This window comes from Argopecten irradians, chromosome 6, assembly GCF_041381155.1.
Source record: "Argopecten irradians isolate NY chromosome 6, Ai_NY, whole genome shotgun sequence".
Taxonomy (NCBI): Eukaryota; Metazoa; Mollusca; class Bivalvia; order Pectinida; family Pectinidae; genus Argopecten; species Argopecten irradians.
The window spans coordinates 11588861-11607759 of record NC_091139.1 but is presented as its reverse complement, the minus strand read 5'-3'; the positions used below and the strand labels follow the sequence as shown (position 1 = coordinate 11607759).

Sequence of the window (18899 nt, the reverse complement as noted above, 5' to 3'; positions counted from 1 at the left end):
TCTCAGGCAGATCTATTTCTTTTCCATTTTCAACAAATCTAATTACAGTGGAGCCGCAAGGAAAATATAAATTGCTTTCTGAAAACTTGTCTACAACCTCAAACTTTGGTATATAGTATATGTTGAGAACTATATGTCTTGTACCTTAAGGTCACCTCAGAGTTTGCCTGGTATATAATGTGTGTTGTGTTTATTTGTGTATAGTGATTATGTACTTGTGGAAAGTCAATATTTTGTGTACGATCAAGGATATAAATTAATCTTCAACCTTAATCCTGACTTAAGTATTTAAAAGTTAACATGTTACCTCATCTATATATACAAGAAGCTTTTAAAAAGTAGATTTGTTAGTTAGTAAGTCAAAAGAACAGTGCCTGAAGGCTAGAGGTTACATTATTCATGCACATGTAGATATTGAAAGTAGGATTTTCTCATTAAACAGTACTAAGATTGTAACCATTTTTGAACACTTTCACCCCTGAATTTTCATAATAGACTGGTTTAGTCTTTGATTTAGAAGAGCCTAAATTTGTTTTCAGGGGTGAATTAGTTAAAAAAGAAATTATAGTTCCTTGAAGTGAAGATATAGTAATATAGGATCAGTCCTTGTGCAGTATGTACATACAGTACAAGTATTATAAGCTGTGTTACACAGTTCACAAAGTCCCTTTCCATGTAATTGTATCCAGTATAAAAGATGTTTTATAAGTTGCTCCTGGGGTCAACGTCGGGTCATAGAATTACAAGTTTATGTTAAAGTACCGTAATATGTGCAATTGTTTTTGTATACAAAGATCTTATATAGCTAGCCTAGCCTGACAATGAAAAAACAAATTGAATTAAATATATTTGATCCTGTCCTAAAAAAAAACATGTGATTTCTTTGTAAATTGTCAATCATTCATATTTTCATGTTAACTCTAATAAAATGGCTCTCCAATGGAGCTGCTTCCAACCCAAATCCCTTTATTTAGAAATGTTTTTGACTTTAGTGGGTTGGATAAGTGATATTCAATCTGATGTTTGATTTCCGTTAGAGTTGAAATAGAACCAGATTCAGATTCTTCATTTACACTAAAAACTCGTGGCAAGCAATTCCCTTGGCGCCAATGTTTCGATGTCTTTTAAGTCGGATGTTGTAAGACTGATAGATTTGCCTTGGAAATGTTCCCATAAATTCTTGATGAAAAGCACATTTCTGCAATCTTGCTATTTTGGAACTTTATCAGATTTGTTCTTTGGAATTGGTATTCTGGAATTATAAATAGTTTTCTGGATGTTTGGTAATTTGATTTCACTTGTTTAAGAAGAATTGTCTGGTATCAAGACATCTGAAATACTGACAAGAATAGCTTAAAGTGAATAGTCGGGCAAAGGAAACCAGTCTAAATGCGTTCTTTGGCATTCCAAAAGTCATTGTATACCATAACGATGGTCAAGTTCTGCTTACGGTGTCCAGTTTTGACCATTGAAATTTTGGGGAAGCCCCGTGTAAATTTAGCACAGTTCTAAATATAAATTCGCCAAACTCTTTGAAAACGAGGCTGCGTGGAAATGTCAACATGGACATGTGTTTCTCAGTCGTGTCGGTTTCGTTTCGTGTGATAAACCACTAATGCGGTATGCAAATCGTTGTTTTGAGATGATACATTTGATGCAAATGAAGTATTCTTACATTAATGACAATGCTTTGTAATCATTTTTCGATAAAAGCATCTTGTACATGGAAATCGACACAAATATTCGGCCGATGCAGAGATGGGGCCCCGGCAAGGGGCAATTATCGCAGCATCGCATTCGTCGTATTTTACATCAACCGCATCATGAAGGTTAAATACAAATAATCGTAACATAATTTCCCATTTAAAACCACACGAAAACGTTCCATAGAACGTCCATGCATGTAGCTGTCAAAGATGTGAAAATAAATTAGCTCATATATAGATATTTTACAAGAAAATATATGTTCAATTATTCGTGTAGTTTTTTGCAGAGATTTAATTAAATTATCTATGTCTCTGGTTGTTTTTTTTTTTTTGTAAACAATATTTGAGTTCTGGAGAGAGATGACATGAATGTCCAGCTGGAAGGAAAGAAACTTTTATGATGTATATGTATCGTACAATGTATATATGTAAACATACATTCCATGTAGCTGCTATAGAATTACAACTAGGAAATTCTCTCAAACATTGATAATATTTAATTCTTCACATTCATGTAGGCCTATGCTGTGAGAATTAACACATCATATATATTTCCAGAAAACATATAGGCCTACATGTATGTTACTTTCCTTTTCTGTTGTTTCCTGTTCTTTTTTTGTGCTCTGGAGAAAAAGATGATTGAGTTGAAGAAAAGTAATTAATTAAGAGAAATGTGTACCACAGTACTTTGTCTGTAGCCGAGGGGTTCTATACTGTTTTAATAGTCCAGTAATTAATAATTAAATTGAAAATTTCAAAATTAAGATGAAATTGTAAATTCCATTTTTGAATGAAGTGGTTCCCCTCCTTTGAGAGTACACAGTGTGTATACCCTTTTTGGTTTTTAGGAATAATACCTGAATAGGAACCTGAAATAACATGACAATCAATCAGGTATGTGTGTGTTGGGGGGGGGGCTAAAAGACAGAAGAATCATGAGGATGGGAAGTTGTAACTTGAGTGGGGGGTTGAAATATAGAAGAAATAGCTACAGATAACTGGAAGTGGAAGGGTGCTTTATCATTGATCTGGTCATTGCATATTTGGGGTTTACATGGCTTTTTTTTTGGTTATTTAGTCTCATTGATTTTGGAGCAACTTTGAATCCATATGGTACTGTATATCTTTCTTTTTTCCATGTGTAGCTATTTCTTCTGTATTTCACCCTCCGCATAAGTCACAACTTCCCAATAGGTACCACTTTTTTGTTTAGAACTCAAATCAAAGACAGATGTACATAGTACTACATACTACATTTAGTCTATGTGTTTGTAATCACTGTTACTACAGTATTAATACATAAATGGTCTATGTACAAGTTACACATAGACAATAAATGTGAAATTTGGTTCAGACAAAAAGATTTTTAACATTTCAGATAACTTGCTAGTTTTATGGTTTTATTTATATGTTGAGTCTACTCTCTTGTAAAGTAGAATTTAGACATCCTAAGACAATGGTATCTATATTGCTATATGTAAAAAAAATCCTTATATTTTAAAAGTAATTGAAAAGCTATCTCACAAGCCCTGACAAACAAATGGGCCGGCATATGGATGCAAGAATTATAATCACTGGATCTAGAGGACTAATATAAACAAATATTTCTACAAAGTTTAACAATGAAAAAGTATTGCATCATAATTTTATTTAATGATTACAGTTGAAAGCAACATTTAATAAATTAATACTGTTTAAATGTTCTGTTCATGATCTTCTAGGTCCATATTGGAAAAGTTTACTTTCAAGAGCACTCATATCAACATTCTTCAGTCTTCATATGATGCTAATTGTATGTATATGTATACATACACTTGTATACAGGTCCAAGGGATGAACTTTAGATGTATTCATGTCACTATGCATGCATGGTGCCTGAAAAAAAGAACCAACAATTTTTTATATCTGTTGAATATGACAAAAATTGAAATGATCAATTTCAAATATATATAAATGAATAAATGTAGGTTCATTCTACAGGGTTTTTTTATTTTAGAGAAAACATTTTATAAGTTGTGAATGTGTCACTGATGCATTTGATAGAATCAAATATTGTTTCAAAAAAGATACAAAATTCATTATCTATAGTTCCAAAAAAAAATCAGAATAATTATAAATGATACATGGCTGCAGTACATTTCAACTCTGTAAAGTTTGTCATATACACATGAACCAGGTACAGTTAATTGTAATAAATATACAAACACTATTTATTATTATGACCAGAAATAATACTGTATGTGTCCTCCAAATATATCTAAAGAACAAGCTAAAACCTACATGTACATATGTATATGTGTATATCAGAACATATACAATACAATTTTACCAATTAACCTACAATGTAAATCCTATATACAATGTATGTGTATAACACTACCAGAACATGTACAGAACAAAAATTTACAAATTAAAAATCTATAAATATATACATCAGAACTGTATGAATTGACCGGTAGCATAATATTATAGATTAATTGAAACAAATCTTAGCTTGATAATAATATACAGGGTATTCATTACCCCTAAAGAGGCCCCACGAAAGAACCGCTATTTACCCCAGGGTTACGTTTTACGCGATTGGGGAACAGGTATGAAACATGTGACCATATGTGACCACTCATTTATGAAAAAATACTTCTAGGGACTATTTACATAATGATCAAAATACGAAGACTCACTCACTATCAGCTGAGCAGGGAGTACCGGGTAGTAGGCCTAGGTACGTACAGTAGCGGTCCGGAGCCGCGTGCTCGTTTGAACTGTTCTCTTCACTATAACAAGTTGTATTAACACTCTCCATGCGTCGTAATGTTTACCGAGTCATTTGTTGGGATTGTCGCTGCTCCATTGCCTTTCCTTTCGCATTTTAGGTGAGTCAGTTGGTTGTTTTGGCGGAAACCTTTTGGTTAAAAACTACGGTAGCCATGTTTTGTTTACTACGAAGAGTGGTGGATGTTGCGCATGCGTTAAGGTTGAACTGCACTCATAGCCGGTCGGGAGGACTTTTAGGATTCCCATAGATATTATTATTTTCTTCGCATGTACAGCGATTTTGACGGAAAGTTTTATTTTTCTAATTCATAAGAAATTATACCGGATATATTAATACCATTTTTACCGATTTTACAGTCACTTGCCCGACTATTCGCTTTAAAGGGTGATGTTTTTTTTTTGTCTCAGTGATGGCCGTTCTCGTTTTATACCATATAACTTTCACCAGTGCAAATACTAAATTTGCACAATTTATAATATTTTTCTCTTTATTGAATTAGTCCATATATTTTATTGGAAATTAATATAAAATCATATATCTAGACCATTTCTGTCATATGTAAGTCATTTTTATTTTTACCTGTAATCAATTATCTATTGTCAAGTATATCCTAGCTAAAGGTGCCAGAGTTAATCCCATACTTCCTGGGACAAACAGGAAAGGATTAAGCCTTCAATTATCTCAAACCTTTCACTTATATTTATAGACATGTTAATTGTTTCTCACCTATTTTTGCCTTGAGAAATACATGTCACTCTATTTTGAGAACTTTGAGTAAAACGGCAATTGCCACCTGTCACTATAATTTAGAGTAGATTTAATATTGCTTATAAAAGGAGATACATCAGTCAGTTAGTAAAGAGTGAATTGGAGAGTTCAGTTAGGAGTATAGAGTCAGAGATTCATATATTTGGATTTTTCCTCTACTTACTGGATTTTATATGAAGTTTATTACGAATACATAGCATTAATTGACTAATTCATCATGGTGACTTGACTTTCCCCTACGACTTCAACTGTATATATATATTTGTGACTATTGTGTATTATCATTGGATCATGTGTAATAATTCCTCTCATCTGTAAATAAACATTCGTATCATACTATGTGTTAATCGTGCCCCGCTAATTCCCCCATATCATGTCGAACTACTACAACATCAATTCTAACGTGACCTGCCCAATCCGACCAGGGCTCCGGTCACATAACAACGATCCATTACTGGTAACACCACCTTTTTATGCCTCTAGCAAGAATAAATATCTAGGAGAGGGTAAGGGTTGGGGTGACTGGGGGTGGGGTGGGGGTGGGGGTGAGGGGGGGGGGCATACAAGTAAACAAACCAACTGATTTTCGTGTCGACTTAGTTTTGCATTTTTCTGCCAAACAAGTTATTCTCAACAATTTAGTTTAATGATTTCCTGTTGCCTGCAAAATACACCAAAATAAGTTTGCTGACAGTATAGTGTACTGGTTTGTTTGTTTGTTTGATTAAAGTCCTATTAACAGCCAGGGTAATGTAAGGACGGCTTTCCATGTAAGCTGTGTGTTGCGTGTATGTTGTGCGAGGTGCGTGTTTTGGGAGACTGCGGTATATTCATGTTGTGTATATATATACCCATGTGCATTGTGTTGAATATGTACAATGTAAGAATATTAATGAGATAGAGAGCCACCATTTTCATGTGAAACAAGTTAATAACCCATCTTTATATAGCATGTCAACTGCCCACTGCCCTCATCACATTTATAGAAAAACACACACACAACTCTTTAATAAATTTCAATTTGAACTTAAATGTGTGGTGATCTTGAATGCCGGAGAATCCTTGTGAATCTGAGAAAGAAAAAAATAATAATTAAGCCACCAGCTTTAAGCCTACATAATCCTGATCATGACTGTTCCTTCTAAATATCAGTCTTTCTAACATTATTTGAAATTTACTCAAGTTGTATGCCTGCATGTTGGGATTTGACTTTGACAGGAATAGGAACTGATGTATCCACAGAAAATTAACATGTTTGGGAAGATAACCCCATATGCATTGTCGTGTCTGGACAGGAAATTGAATTGCTGCTTTATATCCTAAAGCAGAATATTAACAAATTATCAATTATCAATGTTCCAACCAAACATTTCATGTTACTATACTTGCATAACTGGGCCCAGTTTCTTTAATATTTCTTAACTTTAAAGATGCTCCACCGCTGACAAATGGTATGTTTTTCCTGTCAAAAACAAGAGCAGACGATCAAGTATTTTTCTTCAGTTACAAAAGTTACTTACTTTACACCATTACCACCATTGAAAAGTTTGAGCTTCTAATTTTACTTCAAGATAAAAATATTAAAAATAATCAATTGCATCCTGAAAAAATTCAATGGCACTATGTTCTATATGGAATGAAATTCTGACTGTGCATATGCCAAAAGCAAAACTAATGATTTAATATTATTTTTTGTGTTAACATATATATACACGATTAAACACCAAATATTGTTCAATTGATGAGTTATCATTTATGCTCTGTCGGCGGAGGAGCATCTTTAAAGAATTCCTTAACTTGAAATTCTCCATTGGGAAGCATTACAGAAGTTAGGGGAAAATATTATGTTAAGGAGCCTTCCTTAAAATCTGTAATGCTTTCCTATGGAGAATTTAAAGTTAAGGGATTCCTTAAAGTTAAGGAATGTTCATGAAACTGGGCCCAGGATATTATAAAGCAATTAGCTTAGCTTTTACTCAAGACTAACAGTATTACCCATGTTTTCATTATTGAAAAAAAAAAACCTTTAAAAATGATTTTAATTTTAGAATAACCTTTCACTTTAACATTTTTAAATGTCTCTTATGATAAATCTCCATTTCAAGATTTATGATACCAGTGCGTAGTTATAAAGGATTCAAAATTACACGCAGACCTGGAGAGATTGGAATGAACTCTCACTGTACAACAAAATGAAATTTCGATTTTCTAACCACAAGGTTGACTGTATTAAATCAATCTGATTAAAATCAGCTGCTCATGACTTTAACAGATAATTACACTGAAATTGGATTGTAATGAGAAAATAGGAAAAATCTGAAATTGCCTATTTTACGATTTAGAATTACCTTTCCTTATTTGGTCTGTGCTGAATAGCTAGTGTAGGTCTGAGGGACTGCGGTGATACTGCAGATTATTTTGTTAAATATTAAATTCAGTGTTATTTTAGGTAGGAAATCTTTGTATATGATTAAGTTTTTGATATGAAAATATATTTTTAGAAGTAAAATGTATTCAATAAAGTACTGAAGTATATTACTGTGTTTATTGAAATATTTTCAAGTGATGCAAAAAAAAAATACATTTATATATATAATACAGATGTTCTGATCATAAAGGGATTATGTTACCTTGTTGAGAGGGCACATTACCTCAAAATATTGTCTTGTAATGAAATAATAACTAAGCTAACGTTGAGAACAACATTCTATCTCTTGACAATACTATGTGGCAATATAGTCTCTTTTCATTTAACTCATAATAGATAGATAGTGTATTTATATTCATATTTATTGCAAGCCATCCATCTCTGGGCCGTGATTTTGAATCCTATGTGTGGTCGCTAGATGTATTTGCCAGACACTAACCTCTGGTCGTTGGTTTTTCTCCGGGTAGTCATATTTCCCCCAACATCATAACCTGGCATATCCTTTAATTGACTCTGGCTGTTAACAGGACATTCAACTAATTATAATGAAATCAAACTAAACCAAATACAGAGTAGAATTATTATCGTGAGAGAGCTAGGTTTTGGAGGATAAAAGTGATGATAAAGGAATGTTTTGGTTTAATCTCCTGTAAGACTATAAATGGTAGAATGTCTCCCAGTACAAACACTTCTTAGTGTCAGACTAGAAACTTTAACACCTTCCTCTTGGTAATGGGAAATGTGATGGATTAACGAGTCTAGTAAAACTGGTAGCCATCAGGCTGACTGTCGCCCATCCTTGTAGTTAATGTATCAGTGGTGGGATTAACTGAGGATGCTCCAGAAGATCAAAGATCATTTATCATAAACATGTGGATAATTTGAACAAAACTCCTTAAATATTGGTGGACCAATAGTGATTAGACTCCAAAAAATAAATAAAAGTTGAAACTTTTTTAAGGGGTAATAGTCAGTCACTTTTGAGGATAAATTAAGGCACAAATATGAGTGACATATAGATGTAATTTGTTGTAAAACAAAATGGTACCAACATATTACACTATAACTTATTGAGACCAGCATATTTGGACGGTATAGACAGGTTTCTGGATTACCATACAGGTTTTTGTCACCATAGAAGAAAACCCCATAACATTTATTGAGTATAGACAAGTTACCGGATTAGACATGGTCCATTTTTTACAGGTTACATTGTACATGTATATATATATATATATATATATAGCTTGTAGTCATATTTTTTTTTGTACAGTAGCTTTCCTAAATAAGTAATTGATTTCTTATTAAATATATTGGTGTTAAAATAAATGTTGACATTCACGATAACATGATTTAACAGGTGTGTTTTTCTCATTACAGGTAAAACGACTACAATGTGTGATCAAGGACCGGGACGCCCAGTACAAACACGAGCTGAAGAAAAAGGAACGAGAGATCAATAAAATGAAAGAAAAACTACACCACCTGATATCTGACAAAAATCCTAGCAGGAGAATGGGTATGGAATTAAATTTTTTTTACTATGGTCAAGCACTCTAAACCAACTTATTTTCATCGCGACTTAATTTCCCACATCCATGCAGCATGGTGAAAACTTTTTCAGGCGATTAAATTTTGCGAATCATATGGTTTTACTGTATATGAGCTGCACGCGAAAGTAAGTTGGTTTACATTCATTGTGAGTGTAAGGCATTAGAAAATGATTGAAGAAAAGTATATCCTCAAAATTGGTTGCAGAAAAAGAGGTGAAAATGTCAACAAACGACTTTGTGCGGGAATTAGAAAATGTACCATGTATATATGAATTTAAAAGATACTTATTGAGATAATACCTGGTTATTATTGTAATAAATATCCTATATATATGTATGTCATACATCAACATGATTTTAAATTGCCTTCCGTATGTATGCATGTGTTCTCTTTGTATGCTTATCTCTTGTGGTTGAAAATTAAGTACCGCAGTACTTTGTATAATAATGTTATAACATGTTGCAATTGAATTAGTTGAGATGTAGATATGATAGTAAAACAAACTGAAATGGTTCTTTAATTATTCTAACAGGTCTTGACATTGCCAACTCTCTACAGCGAGCAGACGGCAAGAGGAGTCAGTGGAAAACAGGTTCACATGACAAGTAAGTTGTCTGTTAGATGTTATTACATATTGGGTGGATAACAAAATAAATAATATGAAATACTTAATTAGTCTTACGGTACAAGCCAGTTATTTTTATGCTGTTGACATTTTTGCAGTTTTGCGGTACATTGCTATGATTCCAAAAATTTGATCTAAGAAAAATTGAGAAAGAGATGAAGTATATATATATCCATATGGTCAAATGGCGAGTTTTCAAACTGCTAAAATTTAATTTCATTGTTTTAAATCCAAATTGCAAAAAATTTCACCAGTGAAAATAACCGTCTGTACAGTATTTTCAAGGTACAAGACATAAAAATGAGGGTTATTGAAAAAAAAATTAATTAATTTTACCTCTAGGTTCAATTCTTAATCATGTTTTCACAAGCATTAACCAAGCTAAGTGTAAAGAGGCTACATCGATTAAGGTTGATATAATTTGTATATTACAGACAGGAGGAGATGTACCAGCTAGTAATACATAACTATGAGGACAAACAAAGGGAATTGATGATAGAGAACACAGATCTCAGAGACTGCCTCGTCTACATGCAACGCGAGTTAGGAACGATGATCAACCATTCATCTGATGCTCAAACTAGTCACATGGATCCTCAGGTAAATATAGACTCTCATGATGGAACGATGATCAACCACTTGTCTGATGCTCAAACTAGTCACGTGGATCCTCAGGTAAATATTGACTCTCATGATGGGACGATGATCAACCACTCGTCTGATACTCAATCTAGTCACATGGATCCTCAGGTAAATATAGACTCTCATGATGGGACGATGATCAACCACTCGTCTGATACTCAATCTAGTCACATGGACCCTCAGGTAAATATAGACTCTCATGATGGGATGATGATCAACCACTCGTCTGATACTCAATCTAGTCACATGGACCCTCAGGTAAATATAGACTCTGATGATGGGACGATCATCAACCACTTGTCTGATGCTCAATCTAGTCATATGGACCTCAGGTAAACAAAATATACTCTCAAATATTAGTAAAAATAGTCTTGTATAGGTCAACATGAGGTACAAGTAGAATTTTTTTTCTCCCATTAAAAATCAGATTAGGAATTGTTTTTACAGTGTTAACAATTAATGGCGTCCTCAACAATAATCTCCGCATATATTGATGACGTCACTGTTTAGCAAGTGTGAACTGTCTTTTCCCTACCTGGCCCGGTAAAAGACAGAGTTATTTTTTCCCTAGCTACCGCGGGATAACCCTGTCAGGTATGGGAGAAAATGTAGACACTGATGCTCACAACAGATATTTACCTGGTACTGTAAAACAACTTTCTTTCGCATATTTAAAATTGAATAGAAATACCTTGGAATTTAATTGAACAAGAATTGTTGAAGATATCAATCCGCGAAGATAAAGTAAAACTTTCCCTTGATTGTGAAATTCATGGTCACGAAAAAAAGTTGGTTTACGGTAATTAGAATTAAAATATCCACACTTGCATGATAGTACCATATAGCCATCTTCAATATCAGATTACCATCGTAACATACTGTGATTGAATAATATATTCTACATTACAGGACGACGGAGAGTTGTCCGTAAACAGTGAAGAGGAAGACGATGGTGTATTCTCTATAACTATGAAGGACCTTTCAGATGGTAAGTTTTACTTTATTTTCACTCATCTTTTTAAGGGCAATATGGTGGCTTAGTAGTCTCGACATATTACCACAAACCCTCCACCTCGTCTGGGTCGCAAGTTCTAATCCCATGTGAGGCAGTTGCCAGGTACTGACCACTGGTTGGTGGTTTTTCTCTGGATACTCCGGCTTTCCTCCACCAACAAACTGGCACATCCTTACATCCTTACTTTACGCTGGCTGTTAGAATGTTAAACTAATAAAACCCAAACCCACTCATCTTTTGATAATCTAATAAAAAGAAGCAATAAAAAGACAGGTAAGATGATAAAAGATTTTTTTAGATCATTTGACAATGTATACTATAGAATTTTTTATGTACACATTGTATAGAGTCAGTAAAATTTATAATAGATTTGAAGTGATTTCAATATTTGATGTTTTCCTCAAGGTTATTTCCAAATGCCTTACGACTTGATGAAGGATAATCTACGACATTCGTTTAAGGAGATGTTCAAACTACTCAAGAAATCCATTGATAAAAGCAGTTTACCTCCACGTAAGTATAGAGCAAAGACAGTCAGTGATGTGAGCATTGTCTTAATATATCTGTAAATGAAGGATGACTATTATCACATGTGGTGGGATTGGGAAGGGTCAATCCATTTTGACTAAGTAGCTCAATAATAGTACCGTAAATCGGGAATTTTTGCTGCTTTTGTATGAAAATAGGGTCGTTAAATTTTAGTAGAGGTATGGATCCTTATATACAAACAAATAGATATGCAGTCAAATTTTGGTAGCCTGAATTTTTCGGCATTTTTGTGCCAATGCCAACAAATCTTAAAATGACCATATCCACAATATCCCAATTTATGGTAGAGCATCCAGCTATGGTTGGTAGGGTCGTGGTTTCGAGTGCCAGTAAGGCCAATATTTTTTCTACTCTCTTTTTACATATTCAACTATACAGTATAGAGATGCATTGTTTAATCTGATTACAATCAAGTGAGGCACCTACAAAATAAATAAAGTCATAAAAAATAAAGATATGTTTTAAAAGCATTTATAAAAGGATACAATGTATATCTAAGTTATAACCAGGTATTATCAGCAATAAATACCTATATACAACATTATTGACTTTATTTCATTTTATTGTTACATATCAGAACTTATTTTATTAATCAGTCTTTATCAAAAGATCCAAAGACCTTTACAGTAGATAAGCATGGCAGCTAATTAAATTAATATTACACTATATGAATGTGTTGTCCAACAGGTCAGACAGAGAAGACCAAATCTAGTCCTCCTCGACACATTCCGTCGGCACAGAGAGTACCGAATGCAGAGGTCGAGAAACTACAGAAACAAGTCCAACATTATCGGGAAATCATACAGCAGCAGAAGGAATTCATACAGGTTAGTGTTAGCTATAGGTAAACAGAAAGTAAGATGACATACAGGTTAGTGTTAGCTATAGGTAAACAGAAAGTAAGATGAGCTTATAGAACTAAAAATAAAAACCAGAGTCACCATGTACACTTTATATGTCTTGTGTATAAGTAAACAAACATATTTATCTCTAATCTGGTAAGAAAAAAGCAACAGACTTTTACATATCATTTGTATGGTAAATTGGCAATTGATAATTAGTACATAATATTTTGTTTTTCACCGAAATTAATAAACTCATTTGGCCTATTGTTTCTTACATTCTGAAATACATGAAGATTGTATATAATTATAAACAAATTATAAATTATTTTCATTATCTGTTTACCTTGTGTGCAAAAAAAAAAAAAAAAAAATGCTACTACGCGACTGCAAAACAAACTTTTATGGAAAATGTTTAAATTTTGAATTAGAATAATAAGTAATACCATGCTATATGTAATTTCTACAGCATTCTGTACTTACCCAAACCAAGGCAGCAACAGAGACTTCTTACATCGACGAGTCGGCCATCTTACAGGAGCGTCTCCTCCAGGAACAGGAGAGCTTGTCTGAGCAGCGACGTCTGTTTTATCAGGAGAAAGCTAACTTTGAGGAGGAAAGGAAACAGTACACAGAGGCAGCAATACGACTCGGCAGGGAGGTCAGTCACAAAAAAAAACAGGATTCTTTATATGGCAGAGATATCTGTATAGTCCAACCAGATTCCATATACCGCAGAGATATCTGTAGTCAAACCTGATTCTATTTTTGGCAGAGATATATGTATAGTCCAACCAGATTCTATATACGGCAGAGATATCTGTAGACACAACAGAATCTATATACCATAGAGATATCTGTAGTTAAAACAGATTCTGTATAATGCAGAGATATCTGTATAGTCCAACCAGATTCTATATACAGCAGAGATATCTGTAGTCAAAACAGAATCTATATACAGCAGAGATATCTGTAGTCAAAACAGATTCTATATAATGCAGAGATATCTGTATAGTCCAACCAGATTCTATATAGGGCAGAGATATCTATTGTCAAAACAGAATCTATATACGGCAGAGATATCTATAGTCAAACCAGATTCTATAAATGGCAGAGATATATGTATAGTCAAACGGATTCCTTATGTGGCAGAGATATCTGTAGTCAAAACAGATTATATACAAAAGATAAAAACAGTTTTGTAAATGACATATCTTTTAATACCTTTAATGAAAAGCATAATCCTTTCAAAGCAGAGATCTTAATTTAATATTTTATATTTGAAATTCTTAATGCATTGTAAATTGAATTGAAATCAAATAATTTCATAGATTAATATAATTTAATCATACATATTTACTTATAGAGAAAATTTCTGGATGATGAGAGAACATCCATTATCAACCAATTTCTACAGATCTCACCATTTGTAAAAGGCACTCCCTCCAAACGAAAGTCCCATAAAGGTAAGTTACCCCATCATTAAAAAGAAGAGACAATTCCTTCAAAGATTTGTGCATTCACTTCAAGTGACATTTTGTAAGGTAATTATCTGTATATTAATTTTCTGCCTGATCTCACTTTATCAATTTTACATCTCTGTATATCAATTTTCTGCTCCCTCTTTATTAATTTTATGTCTTTATATCAATTTTCTGATCTTTTTATCAATTTTATGTTTCCATGTATCAATTTTCTGCTCTCTCTTTGTCAATTTGATGTCTCTGTATATCAATTTGATGTCTCTGTATATCAATTTTCTGCTCCCTCTTTATCAGTTTTATGTCTCTGTATATCAATTTTCTGATCTTTTTATCAATTTTATGTTTCCATGTATCAATTTTCTGCTCTCTCTTTGTCAATTTTATGTCTCTGTATATCAATTTCCATCTTTCTCTTTATCAATTTTATGTTTCCATCTATCACTTTATCAATTTGATGTCTCTGTACATCAATATTCTGCTCTCTCTGTAAACAGGTGAAGGGACCAGACTCCTACCGTCCACTCCAATGTTCTCACCAGCACCTTCTAGTAAACCCAAAACTCCGTCCACCACAGAATTGTACCGTGTCCTCGGTATCACACCAAAAGATCTTCCAAAGTATGTACAGATTAATAATTAAGGCAGTTAAACAACCCAAAGACTTTTCTTAAAATCTAGTTCTTAAATATTAATCCCTAACTAGTTGATGTTGGAAGTATAACTTGTATATATCACCACAAAAATTAAAATTGCAGTGTAAATTTTTTATTATTTTAGTGTAAATTGAAAGCTTAAATTGCGTACATGTATAAGTTTATGAAATTGCAGAACCACATCATCTGTTATAAAAAGAAATATAAATGTATTTGGTAAGTACAGTCTAATCTGTTGTATGAAATAATATTCTGTACTATATAATTGAGAACTGAATAATTCTATTTGAAGCAGCACTGAAATAAAATGACCACTAGATACGAACACAGTCAAACCTGTCTATAAAGACCACCTAAGGGACAGAGGAAAATTGATTTTTATAACCATGTGGTCTTTATACACAGGTTGAATTGTGTTGAAATTGGTCATTCGGTACTATAGAAAGATGGTCTTTATACACAGGTTTAAGATAGATGGTCCTATTTAGCTGGTAGTCTTTACACAGAGGTAAAGGTGAATCAGGGCTCTCTCTCACTTTTGTGTGAATGGGGCTGGGGCCTTCAGATTTGTGAAAATCATTGCTGTATTGACCAAAATTGTTAAAATTAGAACTTGTCAAATAAAACAAAAACAACTGAAAACTCATTTATTTCAAGCAATTCATTTCAGTTTTATTTCAAGCAATTCATTTCAGTTTTATTTCAAGCAATTCATTTCAGTTTTATTTCAAGCAATTCATTTCAGTTTTACTTTTGGACTTGTATTTTTTAGAAGTTTGACGATCTCGTAAAATATTTTACTTTTCTTTCTTTTGGCCTTTCCTTTTGATTTTTTTGGCACAAAGGCAATTGTGAAAATCAGCTTGAGGAATTGTGAAAAAATATGGGTATTTTAGATTGGGAATGGGGCCATAAATTGGCCCCAAAAACAGCCCAGCAAGAGCCCTGTAAATGGTCCTAGTAAGCAGATGGTCTTTATATATAGAGTTATATGTAGACTGAGCCAGGTTTTACTATACCATTTACACTGTGGTGTTTTATGTTTTAGGAGAAAGGATGACAAGTACTCCCCTGAGGAAGAGCCACAGATAAAGAAAGCACTGAGTTCCGAATCTTTGTTATCTGGGTCATCATGTAGGTCCTGTGACAATCTTCATTCCTCATCTGGGAAACACAGCTCACCAGAAAAGTCTACTGATCCTAAACGAGTGCTCTTCAGAAGGAGGCGGTCAAGTACAGGCAGCAATGAGGATCTGGAGGGGTTATAACACGGTTGTACGCTAGAGGTTATGACAGTAATGAAGATATGAAGGCTTATTGTTACGGTGTATCAATGAGTATTTGGAAGGCTTATATAACTAGGGTGTACAAATGAGTATTTGGAAGGCTTATATAACTAGAGTGTACAAATGAGTATTTGGAAGGCTTATTTATCCCATAACTATGCATGTTTCACAATGGAAAAACCATGTGATAAATTCCATAGCAGCTGGTTATCGTTTATGTTTACACACTCCAGTGTGTGAACACCTACGGCGCCTCTGATTGGTCAACTCCAAGATCTCTTGATTTCGATTGGCTCTCAACTTCGGGCTACTTTTCACAGTGCATTTTCTTTTAAATATCATTGTATTTACTGTTTAACAGGTAGTTGCTTATTCAAAGTATTAAACAATAGAATATTGCCTCTCTATTTATTCACTATATTTTATTGCGGGAAGTTATCACTACACATTGCTTGGTGGTAAATTTCCCTGAATGAAGACGAGAAAATGGTCACCACGGTATAAGTCATGGGATAAATAAGTTCCCCAACGTGTGACTGTTGTTTATCATGTTTATCTAAACTCTCGTTAGTTAATTTTCAAATTTTTAAGACACTCGCTAAAGCTTGTGTCTTTTCAGAATTTGAAAATTAACTAACTCGAGTTTGATAAACATGATATACAACAGTCACTTGTTGAGGAACCTCTATATAACTAGGGTGTGCAAATGAGTATTTGGAAGGCTTATACAAACAACATAGAGAGTCTGGAAAGTTTATATAGCTAGGGTGTAATAAATGGCAATATAGAGTTTAATGTCACTCATAATAGCTTGACAGAGTAAACATTGAGTGCCTTTGTCTCATTGTTAAAATGATGATCTCAAATGTTTCATAGTATTTCCACTTAGTAAACATAGAAAAAGGGTGACCTCTTCCATAGACGATGCATAAGATATGTTTCAAGGAGAGTTATAATTAGGAAACTGCATTGAATATAAAAGTTACAAATTAAGAATCAAAAATAAAGAAATTAATTGTCTTGTCTATGATTGGAGGAGTTCTTAACAAGAAAAAGATGCTACTTGCTTTAAATTGATTCTTTTTTTATATTAACTTATTAAGACTTGATGGCAATTGAAAATTCAGTTGATGACTAACTGTCTCAAATATAAATAGAATAATGTACAAACTGATGTATATATTCTTCAGTTTTTTTAATTGATTGATGGGCATGCTCACTAGTGCTGAAAATGTTTGGAAGATGTAGTCTTCTGAATTATTTTAGTCCTTATTTCATTGTGCTTTAGGTTAATTGAATGGTAAAGAAAAAATGGAAGGAAAGAAATTCTACTTAAAGTCATAATGCATAAATGAAAAAATGATGCTGAATGGATTGTGTGAATGAGAGAAATTTAGAGTAAGTTGTTTTGAATTTTGAATTTGATTGTTGCCAATTTCTATTGTGTTCAGTTAGCTAAAAAAACGGGTATATAATACCTTGTTAAGATGTGTGGTCAACACGGTCAGTCAGACTGACCGCTGTAACATGACCTCTACTTGAGATTTTTTATCACTATATGTAATATTTTGTTAGCCTATAACATTCCATGTCTCACTAAAGTCATAAATTTAAGTCGGTACATATCTATAATAAAAGTTTACCTCATGTCTCAACATTCAAATTTTGCATATCAAGTTTTTATTATCATTCCACAGATGACTTTTGTTTACATATTTACATTGTATGCATTATAAATTTTATATGTATATATGTTAAAACATGGACTAGTTTTGCTACTACTTAACAATACATTATTATTTTCCTTACATTGACAATTTATTTTGCATTAAGCTCAGTTCCTAGGTAGAGGTTGATTAATTTGTTGTAAATGAGTTCTTGTCTTCATTGTAATTGTGTAAATATTGTTCATGTTGTACTTAGACAGGCTTGATTTAGAACTTACTGATATACCGGGTAGATTTCCTGGTAAAGGAAATTATTTTGCATTTACATTGATATGATTACATATTTGCTTTTGAATTCTTTAAAGTAGCTGGTTATGGATTACAAACAAAACTTAAAAAAAAACCACCAAGCATTCACTGCATGCATGCAAGATAAACCTACTGGGGAAGTCATCTTTTAATGACCTTAGTAATTTATAAAGATGTAAACAAGATTCAAAATTTTATATTTAATTCACTTAAAGTTGAAAAAGTATGTCTCAAAGATTGTTTTGAGATAGTTTTGCGGAAATCTACAATGAAAAAAAAATTCTCCATCATTTATTTTTTTCTTTGCTCTACTCATAATTACTGTATGCTTCCTCCAATATGTTCTTTTCTAGATCATATTACGATCTCTGTGCCTTATCGTTGTTGTATTATTTAGTATATGCTCGGTGTATTAGTCTGTTAAATTGTGAGTTGGACCCACTTGGGGTGGAGAGTGCTTTCCCTTTAAAGTCGCCATTAAGGGCATGCAAGGTTTTTGTGCTATTAAACAGTGCTTTGATAGATTTGTTGAATGCATACCAAATTTATTGGTTTTTGAAGATGTTTGGTTGGTGGGTATTTCATATACAAACCG

The 18899-nt window shown here is 33.1% G+C and overlaps 1 protein-coding gene across 3 annotated transcripts in view; it reads left to right on the top strand.

The window, feature by feature from the left end:
- LOC138324990 (afadin- and alpha-actinin-binding protein B-like) overlaps positions 1-17310 on the top strand; it is a 34543-nt gene extending 17233 nt beyond the window's left edge. For all 3 annotated transcript variants that reach the window (XM_069270301.1, XM_069270303.1, XM_069270302.1), the window contains exons 5-14: positions 9059-9197; positions 9765-9837; positions 10292-10457; positions 11409-11487; positions 11920-12027; positions 12751-12890; positions 13375-13566; positions 14272-14371; positions 14884-15007; positions 16091-17310. In XM_069270301.1, the coding sequence (XP_069126402.1) occupies positions 9059-9197; positions 9765-9837; positions 10292-10457; positions 11409-11487; positions 11920-12027; positions 12751-12890; positions 13375-13566; positions 14272-14371; positions 14884-15007; positions 16091-16310 (1341 nt within the window). In that variant the 3' untranslated portion in view covers positions 16311-17310. The remainder of the gene's footprint in view (positions 1-9058; positions 9198-9764; positions 9838-10291; positions 10458-11408; positions 11488-11919; positions 12028-12750; positions 12891-13374; positions 13567-14271; positions 14372-14883; positions 15008-16090) is intronic.
- Positions 17311-18899: the final 1589 nt, after the last annotated feature.